Genomic DNA, 12500 nt, shown 5'->3' with positions numbered 1-12500 from the left:
TTTACCATTTACATATCCTATAATACCTGGGGACAGTAGAGGTTTGACTCTGGGTCAGGAAGGTATGTTATACAAAATGGTTAAATTTTTTCTAGTAACATCTAATTTGGTCTTTAATTATACTATTCTGCCTCATATCACATGGGTTGACTTAATGGTTTGCTAATAAATAACTTTGATCACTGACATTATACATGGAAGTAATAACCTAAAAAATTGTACATGTATAAAATAAAAGTGAAGACATCTAGGGAAGAGATTAATAATTTTCTCACCATATATTCTCTGCTTCAACAACTACATAGAAAAATGCGAGACAAATCATAAACACATGTTAATATTGCTAGACATTTCCATTTCATTATAAAATATGGTCATAATGTAAATGAATATCAAATGATCATAAAAATATGTGAGTAAAAGATCCTCTGCTGGCAAGATTACCTATCCAGTTATTAAATTCTTCGACCTCAACAGCACTACCACATCTCGTGAAATCTCCAGCATGAATGAAGACATCACCATCCGGTATGTCCAGCTGGATGTGCGATGTGAGACTGTGTGTGTCACTCATGCACACAAAACGCAACTGGAAAGTTAGGAGAACAGGTATTACTTTTTTATTCTTTTAGAGAGATTATTATTCAAAGCATAAAAAATCTGGAAAATAATAAATGGTTTTGAAGATCACTTCATGATGATAATATGGCACTGGCCTAAGAATTTCTGATTAATAAGATAGGACTATATAACTGTAAAATATAATTATTCAATCTATAAAATGTAACATATGAGACTAAAATCCATCATATGATTGACTATGAGTATTGAGAATTTGCTTCACATATATACATAAAATTTACTGTATCACTGACAACATAGCTTTTTAAAATATATATAGACTACAACCATAATATATCCACAACATATCTAAACCAAAGATTAATAAAGACTAGTGGATGAATGCAAAATTTCCCACCAAATGTAACTTGATAAAAAGTACTCTTTCAGCTTTGCAGTGACTGACTTACTGTTTTTATTTGCAAAGAAAAAAATGAAATACCTTTGTAACATTTACAAGCTTACAGATCAACAAGTGCTTCTCCCAAGATCAAGCTTAAAAGAGATCTTTAATTTATATACTTTCAGTAACAAACAAACTACTACCATTCACACATACAAATAAATGAAACTTACTAATTCTATTAGAAATAAAAGAACCTTTGCTAGCTTAAAATAAGTAATCAATCCTATAATCTTATCACATATATCAAAATCATTTTAAGAAAATATAATAACCCATAAACAAGGGGTTATAGCCATGAAGTAATTTTGACAATAAAAACTGTTGATTAAAACCACCTTAAGCACCTAATACTGTATCTGACTCTCAATTGCTATTATCAATTCATCCAATCGTATGCAATACCATTCTCTCATCAGGAGGGGTGGTGGGGGTTTTCACATTGAGCTTGATGGTGCGCTGCGATGGTCGAATCTGCTCCCATGCTTCTGTGGGGTTGTTTGTTATTGGATGCACTGTCACTTTCCCACCTGACATTCTGACTCTGAAAAAGAGGAAAATGCAAATACCTGGACCTATGTATATATCTTTTTCTAAACAAAAAACTTTAAAAGTCAGAATAGGGCCACAGGAATCTGTTAATTGGTCTCCATGCTTTGTGCTCAGGAAAAGCCCACAAACTTGCTCAACATATATTTAGCAAGGCAGAGCTTGGGACTGGTTCCAGATTTGATGATATATCACAAGGGAGGTCCACAAGCTCTATCTTACCATAATATACATGGTAAAGGTTTGTCAGCTTTTTCTGGGGTGTACAGAGAGGAGGCCACAGTGTTACTGTGTTTAGCTGCACAAGCACAGATTCAAGGAATTTCATACATAATTATGGTAATACTTTCTGCAGGTTATTCTTTATGCCTAATAACACTTTATGGTAATTGTATGGCAATTATTTTGTCATCATCTTTGTGCAGTCCTTTTCTAAATATTTACCAATTCTATTAATCATCACAAAAGGGATAGGCCTAAGATGCTAAAATCTCTCATACATAATCTTAGATGCACATACTTTTAATGATCATTCAACAAGAGATACTTTCCTCCCATGTACTAATCTATCTGTGAATTGGTAAAATGAGTGTTCATCACAAAACTGAAACTAAAGAGCACAGAGGATACAGCAACTCAAAGAGGTTAATGTAAAGTATGCACTTGTCATATACAAACAAAGAATCTGTCAATACAGTCATTGAAAACTTAACAATTATAAAAGTACATTCAGGAATAAACAATGGTATGCTTCAAAACAAAAGGTAACAAAGGCAAATGTCTAACAAAGCATTAAACAGGGGAAGTGTGTCAACAAAGAAGTAGATATTTCCCATCACACAAAATGTGCATGATAACAAACACTCTCTTTTATAAACTCAGGTCTTGTCTTAGAATTGATAATTATAATCAAAATGCATACAAACTTTTCAAATATGAGTATAATATAAACACTATTCTGAGGGAAATAAACACAGATACAAAGAGACATTAGAAATCAACAATCAGAAAATTTTATTTCTATATAAAAAACATAACAAACAGGGCACTTGCAGTGATATCAAAGATTATATATCTTCAGACAATAACCTGAGGCCAATTCCATGTAAATATCATAAAGATTTGTTCTAAAATCACGCATGATAAATATTACATAAAAATTGCGAGAACAATAAAAGTAATAATTGTATCAGAAACCCGGCTTCCTTAGGTTATCAGAATAGTAATTGTTAACCATCTTAATCATAAAATTAAGTAAGAAGAGATACATGTATAACTATAGCCATAAATATTACAAAAATACCAAATGAAGACATATAATATCATTTCACTCACATTTATAATTCCCTCACGTTTTCAGCTTTATATTGCACGACTATAGACTATTTGGCGACTCTCTTCTAATGATATTTACCTACTAGTCTGAAATAACCTCACCAACTTTATATCTGACTATTTATTTACGTCAAATTCTTACTATTTATATTTGACGTTTGTTGTGCGTCCAGCTGAGCTATGAGGGCGTTCTGCTAACAGCTAATCCGGTTACAGGCGTGAATCCGACAGCATGTTATATCACTATATATATGTATTTGTATATCAGGTGATTTCATTTTTCATTTACATGTATGTGTATTTACCAGTCAAATATTTTTTGGAAGTGTCTATCCTCTATACATGTTATATATGAATGTGGTTATTATGGTTAGCAAGGACGTGGAAAATCCCACGCATAGCTTAATCCTTCATGAATTGGGTTGATAGAGGCTCTTATTTATCTTGTGAGTGGTAAAATAGTAGTAAAAGACAAAACAAAATCATAGAAGTTGTGCGTTATGCGTCCGTTGATTGTTCTGCTCATTACAAATCAAGAGAGAGGTAAAGGGTTAGTTATTTTACGCTCTTGGTCGTGTCTAAAATGTTTTTTAGGATTATAGAAATTCTTGAAAAAACTTATTAACATTCCTGCTCATCTGTAATTTTCGCTGTATTTACGGCATAACATCAGAGCACGTTTAAAAATGCAGTGTTAACCCACTGATTCTATAACAAATGCACATATATTTCATGTAAAAATCATCAATATGTTTTTCCGGGTAATTCCAAATCTATGTCACTAATTCCTACATTTTTGCATAAATAATTATGACTAAAAGATCGACAATACACAAATAACATAAAGAGCGCATTATCCTAAAAGCACGCTGACCGGCATCCGCTTCGGAGCTTCAAGAACGACAACAAACAAGCGTGGTCACTCGAGACAACATGGCGAAGAAGCGAGCACGTAAGGTGGAAGACGAGGAGGAGGAAGTTAACACTCCAGAGGTCCCAACGGTCCCAACTCCTGCACTTACCAGGGATTCAGACGTCCCAGTGAAGAAGAAGTTGAAGGTTCAGTATCGTAGTTATTTAAACTTTAAAAGATGTACAAATTTGTTTCCACATCTGAGGAAGGTGTATCGTAGGATTACCTATGGCAATTTCGTTGAATCTTAATATGCAATAGAGGGGCGTCTTCAAAACATTGTGAGAACTAATGAAACCCAGATTGGCCATGGATTTACTACAAATTGAAATATTTAGATCAAAGTAGATTTCCATTGTGTAGTTCAGGTTTGAGAACGTAGTTTGGCTAGCGTGGCCGCCACTTGGTTTAGATGGTTATCTCTTAGATATGTACAGGGTTCTATATCGGTAGGCGAATGTTTCTGTAAGCTTGTTTATCTAAGCCAATGAGAAATGTCTCTTATTCTCTTGTCTGTAGGAACTATGTCGGTGTTTCCAGTGAGACTTCGGGTGTACACAAGCAGAGTCAATTTTGCCAGGGTGCATTTTTTGTTGTTATTGTTGTTGTTGTAAAGATATCTAAACTATAGTGGGTCATCAAATATACCTTTCATGTTTAACAAGTATCAGTTTTCACAGTTCTTATATATCAAAATGCAGACAGAATGCAACAGAAGCCTGAGTTTTAGACACCATGTGAGTTCATAGTTGTCGGTAATGATTACAGAATTTTGGGGAAAATAGGTGGTGTACTGAACATACTTTGTAGTCTGAATATCTATAACTAGGTGTTATGTGGAACCACACCTTTCTGTTTGTACAACTGTTATCTTATAGACTAGATTCCATCAAGAAAAAATCCAACATGAAGTTAAATCCTTAATACTAACCTGCTGTGGCTTTCAGATCGGAAATTCTTTTTCTTATGATTATATTGAATGTATTTTATGTATACTACTATATTTGATGTGATCAGAATCAAAGATAAACTAATTTCCAGTACATATATTCTGTTCAAGGTAAAGACAAGATTGGCTCCACATTCGATTTCAAATCTCCAGAGTGCTACAGTTCTTTATTATGAGAATATAGAAGTTGAAACTTTATTGGTCAAAATTTGGATTTATCCTGCTATGCAGTACAAGCTAAACAGTACTTGGCATTTACTTGGCATTGAAAGGTTCATGAAATCCAAGACACTTTTGATGAGTGACATATCAATTGATGAATAGTATAGATAAAGAAGATATTTTATATTATGATCAGCCCAGGCAGGAAGATGCACAAGAGCTCTGTATTCGTAGAGACAAACTTTTATAAATGGTTTTCTTGAATTTGCATCACTATGGGTGGATTCAGATGCTTGGGCTACCTTGGTACCCATATCTTGGGAGAGATAAAGTGGCTGTTTTAATTGTCTGGTTATGTATGATTGGTTGTAATTTTGATATTAAATTGCTTGTTTGATTTTGTTTGTTTACCTTGAATCATCTGACATAAAATCTGAAAAGTATCCATTTTGATGGCCTTTTCTGGAGAGCCAAGAAAAAAACAAAATAGCCAGTAGAGATGCATAGGTGTGTTAGTAACATTTACCAGTAGATTTAGCAAAAAACTTTACAATATCACAGACAATCACTTTAATGATTCTTGTTCAATAGTAATCTATACAAGGCAGTATACAATTTTAGTTTCACGCATACAAGTATCACAAGGTTAAAGTTTATAGAATTTTATATTATTGATAACTTTCAAGATATTTTGCTTCCATGACATAGTTGTTACAAATTGAAAATATGGAAGTTTTTGAAATTATGAAATAAACAGAAGCAATTACAGACAGTACCTACTGTTACCTATTATAACCATAAACATTGTGTGTATGATTTTAATACAATAAGTTGGTTTATTTTTAAAATTTTACCTTCAAATTATGACAACTCTGATATTTGAGAAAAATGTCATAGAATTGATTTACCTTTTGATTTCATAACCTTTTCATCTTGTACTATGGATATGTGATTAGGACTAAAAAAAAAACACCCAAGTGCAGTGTTCAAGATGGTCACCTTCTACCTGCAGATGCCTAGTCTTCATATTAGAGGTAAATAAATAAACTAATTCATAACTCATTGCTGTCACATTTGTCTCATGAGATGGCTTCTATTTTTCAGAAAAAATGGACAAACAAACAGCGTGTTCTAGTATTTGGCTCAAGAGGTATAGGATATCGAGAAAGGCATCTAATGGAAAACCTCCGGACCCTCATGCCTCACTCCAGAAAGGAAGTGAAGAAGCAAAAAAGAGACGATATGAGAATTATTAATGAGGTAAATTTCTTGTACATACAAACATATACTCTGTACTTGCTTATTATTAAAAGTCTTAGTGTCATATCTGCTCTGGTAGCTTATTCCAATAGAACTATTAATGTTTTGCCATGATTTTATTTTTCCAGATTGCTGAGATGAAGAATTGTAATAAGTGTATTTACTTTGAAATGAAAAAGAAAAAAGATTTTTACATGTGGATCTCACACGTTCCTAATGGACCGTCCATCAAGTTCTTGGTCTTGAACAGTAAGTACTCAATTCCTTTTCTCTTTCCTAATTCTGTTGTGATACTCTCTATATGATGTATGTGGTATTGTGCTATTGACTACAGTAGTTTTATATGAATAGTGATAATTTTGAAAAATGCCATGGACATCATATACCTAAATTTTGACAAAACAAAAAGTGTTGTGGCGTATATCTATGTATTTCGTGATATTTGTATGTATTTGTTAATTTTGAGACTAACCTTACTTTTCTATTTCTTTCAGTTCACACCATGGGAGAACTAAAAATGACTGGCAACTGTTTGAGAGGAGCTCGGCCCCTTCTAAGTTTCGATCCGCAGTTCAATGAGCCGCATTGGGCTTTGATGAAGGAGTTGTTCATCCAAACATTTGGCATCCCAAACTACCATCCAAAGAGCCAGCCGTTCCATGATCACGTCTACAGTTTTACTATTGTTGATGATAGAATTTGGTTCCGTAATTATGAGATTTTAGCGGCAGATGGAAAGTTATCAGAGATTGGTAAGTGTAGGGCTTTTGGCTGTTTCAAGTTCAAAATAACCGTTATGCTCTTAATTTATATGTCTGATTAGAAGGAAAATATTGTAAACCTTATAAGCACAGGAAACAGATTTCATTTCATTTTGTAATATATTGATGTTACAACTTAAATGGGCTATCACTCAAGGAAAAAGTTGTGTACTTTCTACAGTTTACAAGGCTATCATGTACTATTTTCAAATTTTAACAGATTACCCTGTGTATAATCTGTCAAAAGAAATGCATCTTTCCGTTTTTTTTATTATTATTATTATTATTAATGCTAAATTATTTCTTTAGTGGCATGTACTGAAAAGTGCCTCATGAACCATTTAATCTTATATTGTTGTTTATTATGATATAATTATTCATAACAGCACACATCCAAGTATATAGTCCACAGTAACTCTCATTTGTTTCATTGTTTATATTTTTTAAAATAATATAGTACTGTTATAAAATGATAAAACCTTTTGAAGCCAACATCATATAAATTGTAGAAAGTGCACAATATTTTGCCCCATATGATAACCCTTATATGATTCATAACTTATATCTGATTGTAACATTTATTTGGATGCAGGAATTCAGTCTTTTGAATGTTGAATTAGATTTAAATACATTGCTATTATTTTATTTATTTATTTTATGTTCTATTTTAGGTCCACGGTTTGTCCTTTACCCAATAAAAGTGTTCGAAGGCAGTTTTGGGGGAGAAACACTTTGGGACAATCCCAATTATATAAGTCCAAACCTGGTAAGACCTCTTCTAATATAGACTTGTATGGAATAATCACAAAAACATTTCATTTCTGTTATTTTAATTTATTGAATTTTATGACTCCCTTTTGATTTTATATTGTATTATTTTTTTATACCTACCTTTCAGTATTGCAGTATATGCTAAATATATATTTTAAATTTCAGATGCGTAGTTTGGAAAAGAAGAATATGATTGGAAAGTACATCCAAAAACGGCAGTTGAAAGATAGGAAGGCAGAGCGAGAGCCCGCTGGCATGAAGGGAGATCCAACTAATGAAATATTCCAGACCAACTCAGATGATGAATAAATGTCAGTTGCATATTGCATTTAGGCATTGATAGTGATTAGGTAAAAATATCAATATATTTTGCTGTGTTAATGGTCTGAAAGATTGTATGTATGTTCAGTATGTAAGTTGAAAATAAACCTGTTAACCTATTTTAGTTTTTATAATGCATTGCCTTAAAAATAAAATTCCTTGAAACTGATTTAGGCTCTTGGAGGGCAAGTTGTCCAAACTTTGTTGGAAAACCTGATTACCTTGACCAACAGTTGTACAAGAAATACATCTTTTATGATTCTTTATTAATGCCAAGTTATTTATTTAGTGGTTAGTATGTCCCACATGACAAGGACTGACTGTCCCCGAATAAGTTCTTAAATATCTGCTCTTTATTGGTAAATGAAGGCAATATATGAAGAAAATCAACAAAAAAAAAGTCAACACTGGCAAATCTGAATATTTTCAATAACTTTGAACAATAAGCTTACTTTTCACTTTTAAATAAATACGTTCCCGTGAGGTAACCAGCCAGCTGATTTACTGGCAAGGTAGACATATTACTATTTGCTTGTAACCAGCGGTCTTGTTTCCTGTACTCAATTTCATTATATTAATATACATCTACAGAACCACTATAATGATCAAGATAGTTGTAACTTGGACTTTTTTTTATAACCATTGATAATAAACTAACTTCCTGTCGCCCAGCGTCGCAGCAAGACAATGCGCATCTGGGATTGGGCCTCGTGCATAACTGCTGTAACATCAGTGAAACGCATCCAATCTAGTTTTCTCGTTTCGAGGTAGTGCATAATAAACGTTTGTGGTATACAGTTTTAACTACTACAAGTCTTATTTAAATTTATAAACTTTAGAAGTGATGAATTACATAGTAAACACACTTGGCACAAAGTACAGTGATGCACTGCAGTACGAAATCGATCGAGACCATCCTTTCTAATTTGAAGTTGAAAAGAGTGCGTCTACACTTTCCTGGCAGAGGACATGACGCAAAATGGGACCCAAAGTCTGAGCTCGTAACAGCTGCAGTCTTTAGATAAGTGTAAGCACGATATTTCAGAGAATCTCGAGTACTATCGAATGATTGCTGCATAGTTTATTTTTATATAGTATCAGTCGTACTATCTAATTGTAATTGGGGAAACAATAAGTACTTCCTACAAAATTTACTAGATTTCTATTTTGTTTTCTGTTAATAGCATTATCCGAGTAATCTTGGATTGGTATTGAAAAAAAAAAATATCTGGCGCGGCAGCGATAAATGATTATGCAGAACTATGTAGCCCATATTTTCAAATATATTCCCCAGTCAAGAGTCCGTAATTTGAATGCACGAACAAAGAAGCTTTGTCATTTCAACTAATGTAACATTACAGCCCTGGTCTTTGCTCCCAGTTTTGGAAGTTTTTTTTCCTTTAAACTTGCACAAAGGACCATACAATTACCAAATGTATAGCTTTTTAAAATCACGTGGCGAATCGGCAGACTTTATCAAATAAATATGAATTACCTCCTGTCCGGTGATGTTTTTATAAACAATGTATATCTAAATATCTGATAGTGCTATATATTCATTTTAATATAAAATTTGTTTCATATCGTTTTCCCTACCTTCAACTTCGGCCAATAAGAAATATTAAAAAAAGGGGAAAGTAAAAGAACCTTACTTAAAATCAAATTTTATTAAAACAACTACAAAAAAAAGATGAAAAAAATCAACGGAATGCATGTGTCAAAACCCCAAAGGATAGCCAGATGTTCTTTAGCTTCCAAGGACCACTTGAGTAAAACCCTTTCTGTGATCCTTTTCATATCGGAAATCGTGCTTTCCCTCGAGAGTTTGATTCTCTATCTTGGTAACAATTGTGGCAGGCGGGTTTTTGTGCGATATTTCCACGTTCCGTTTCGAAGCGAAATTGGTAAACAGCAAAATTGAAGTTCGTATGATACTTTCTACTTATATAAGGTTAATATTTCTATAAATATAATTGAAATACTATCTGCTCTGACGTACCTATGAAAATAACTATTATGCTTCCACTAAAATAAATTTCTACAGATGTGTTTCCACGATGAAAAATGAGCAGCGATTACCAAAGTTGCTTCCAAGGGAACATGTTCTATTGCACATATCCGAGGTTTCATCTAGAGTTCCTCCCTCTCTGTATAAGGCCCGTTACGGTATTCTTCAGGAACTTCTTCTTCAGGAGAATTCTTCTTGTAGAAGCCCTTCTTCAACATGAGTTTATTGCACTCCTCGCGGGACAACTTATCCAGGGGAAGGCGCTCCACAACCTTTCAAGAAGAATTTTTTCATGGATTAAATTTACTCTCTTTACCTAAATTTCCATCTTGTTACAATTTTTGATTGATCAATCACAAAGGTCAAGCAAACCCGTTTCTTTAACTAAATAATTGTACATAAATTTAACAAGTGGACAGAGGAAGAAAGATCACTTTCCCCCCGGTCAAATTCTTATTACATTTTTTTTAACAATCATCCAATTAACTTAATTCAGTGTTGATGAAAGAGACTAATAACTTCTGGATATATAAAAACCTATGATATACATAAAAGATAAAAGATGGCTGACACCGACCTGATCAAATCGATTGAGAAGCACCAGTTCAGGAGAAGCACCTGCTATTTGCTTGAATTTGGCATTATGGCTGAGAAATCAAATTAAGGAAAAAATACGGATGGATAGGGCCATCTTCAGCAATAAAAAAAATGTAATATATATATATATATATATATATATATATGTATATATATATATATATATATATATATATATATATATATTATATATATAATCGCAGACATATATACATAGATAATCGCAGACTATATTCCAAACTTTAATGAATTTCTTATAGAAACTGCTGGATTACATTGAGTTTTGAAAAGGAAATGCAAAATGTAGTTATTGTTGTATATATGCACAATACATTTGACTTGTACCCTATGCAATATGCATATGGTACTGAAATATGCTATATTGAAACCTTACAGTAAAAAAAGGAACAAAAAACAAAGCGCCTCGTGGATACAAAAGTGGGATGTCCTCGTGGATGTCTTTCTTGTTCCACCACATGTTCCAGACGTCAAAAACAAAAGAAATCAATGATAGAATAGTGAATAAGATATCATATTCGCTCTGATCAATGTAATAATATGGGAGATGTATTCTAGCCATACTTTGTTAACCTTTATATCATTAGAGAAGAGAAGGGATAGAGAAAAGTGCAACTATATTCACGTGCATAATATAGCGTAGTAATTTAGAAGATTACAGGTATTTAGTCACACTACAGGTGCATATTGACGTCTATACCCTGCAGATTATTTAAGGGTTCTTTTTGAAACAGTATTTGCCCGAATACTAGATGTACGGTGTGCAAGTACCTCTGTCCTCCTCCTTTACTCCTCTTCCCTTCCTTATCCTTCCCTCGTTCATTCGTTACATGGTTTCCGCAAATACGTGACCGCGTAAAATGACTAAAATGAATGAAAGCACACCGCCACGACTGAAAATGAATGCCAAAACAAAATGTTTACTGTCAGACTAAGTTCATTAGAAAGTGAAGTCGGAGTGTGTGTGTTTATTAGGGTTTCACTTCATCTTTGTACACATGCTACAGTGGTATTCTGTTTGTATTTTGTTCTACATGACTATACGTACTTGTGTTTGTCTTAGTAATATCATTCGCAACGTACAAAAAAGGTTTGTGTTGGAATAAATACGTGCCCTAGAACATTGCGTATTTTATGAGAATTCTGCCCAGATCTAAAAGCAATTAAATTTTTACAGATGACACGTCTAGAAAGCGCCAAAATGCACAATTAATAAGAACCAAATATATTTAGCATCATGTAGTAATAAATTATCACAGTATAGAATTAGAGACGATATTATGAAAAAAAAACATTAGAATTAGATATATATAATAATCATCATCCCCGGACCAACAAACAAGACTGATTAATTTGCTTTTCAAAACAAATCAAAAAAAAAATTTTTTGATAAATATTTATAATGTAGATATGCTACTCCCGCGTCATCCAACTTTTATAATTACTAATAAATTTCCAAACATATCTAGTAATATTACACCGACGTTATAAAGCCGATATAAATATATAGCATTACCAGTGAACATGGTAATCTCCACACCTGCTTGCGATATATATGCGACTGATAAATCATTTTTATGGCATTTCTCAGATTGCTACATTATATTTTCTCACAAATCAGTACATAAAATAAAGAACAAGACATCGGTCATTTATTACGTCAGCACTCTTCCTCCGTAAAAGAAAAATAAGCGTCATTCTTAAATTATAGACAATGAGCATTTTTCAGATTTGTTTCCTTCCTTGGGAGACGAAACAGCTGTTGTATGACGTCACAACAGCAGCCAATAGAAAGCTACAGCGTTGTTTTCGGAGTCGCCGGACAAGGAATT

At 33.1% G+C, this 12500-nt stretch overlaps 3 protein-coding genes across 5 annotated transcripts in view; 1 reads left to right on the top strand and 2 right to left on the bottom strand.

Moving 5' to 3' along the window:
* Positions 1-3109, bottom strand: part of LOC122255779 (metallophosphoesterase MPPED2) — a 9570-nt gene extending 6461 nt beyond the window's left edge. For 2 of the 3 annotated variants that reach the window (XR_015190992.1, XR_015190993.1), the window contains exons 1-3: positions 3051-3109; positions 1430-1568; positions 445-589 (exon numbers count right to left, since the gene is read on the bottom strand). Coding sequence is in view for 1 of the 3 variants with exons in the window: in XM_086536245.1 (XP_086392371.1) it covers positions 445-589; positions 1430-1561 (277 nt within the window). In the remaining 2 variants the exon portion in view is untranslated. The other variant, XM_086536245.1, reaches the window with a different exon arrangement.
* A 699-nt stretch (positions 3110-3808) lies between these two features.
* LOC122255775 (ribosome biogenesis protein BRX1 homolog) lies at positions 3809-8165 on the top strand. The gene is made up of 6 exons (XM_043020057.2): positions 3809-3967; positions 6037-6192; positions 6321-6441; positions 6687-6944; positions 7625-7719; positions 7890-8165. Exons 1-6 carry the CDS (start codon positions 3842-3844, stop codon positions 8031-8033), a joined length of 900 nt encoding a protein of 299 aa, XP_042875991.2. The 5' UTR covers positions 3809-3841; the 3' UTR covers positions 8034-8165.
* A 1532-nt stretch (positions 8166-9697) lies between these two features.
* LOC122255778 (selenoprotein M-like) overlaps positions 9698-12500 on the bottom strand; it is a 10529-nt gene continuing 7726 nt past the window's right edge. Inside the window, exons 3-4 of the mRNA XM_086536244.1 lie at positions 10631-10700; positions 9698-10325 (exon numbers count right to left, since the gene is read on the bottom strand). Of these exons, the coding sequence (XP_086392370.1) occupies positions 10176-10325; positions 10631-10700 (220 nt within the window). The 3' untranslated portion in view covers positions 9698-10175. The remainder of the gene's footprint in view (positions 10326-10630; positions 10701-12500) is intronic.

This window comes from Penaeus japonicus, unplaced genomic scaffold, assembly GCF_977035675.1.
Source record: "Penaeus japonicus unplaced genomic scaffold, GWHDUDI00000001_assembly GWHDUDI00000004, whole genome shotgun sequence".
NCBI classification, from domain to species: domain Eukaryota; kingdom Metazoa; phylum Arthropoda; class Malacostraca; order Decapoda; family Penaeidae; genus Penaeus; species Penaeus japonicus.
This window is presented reverse-complemented; position numbering and strand designations above follow the sequence as displayed.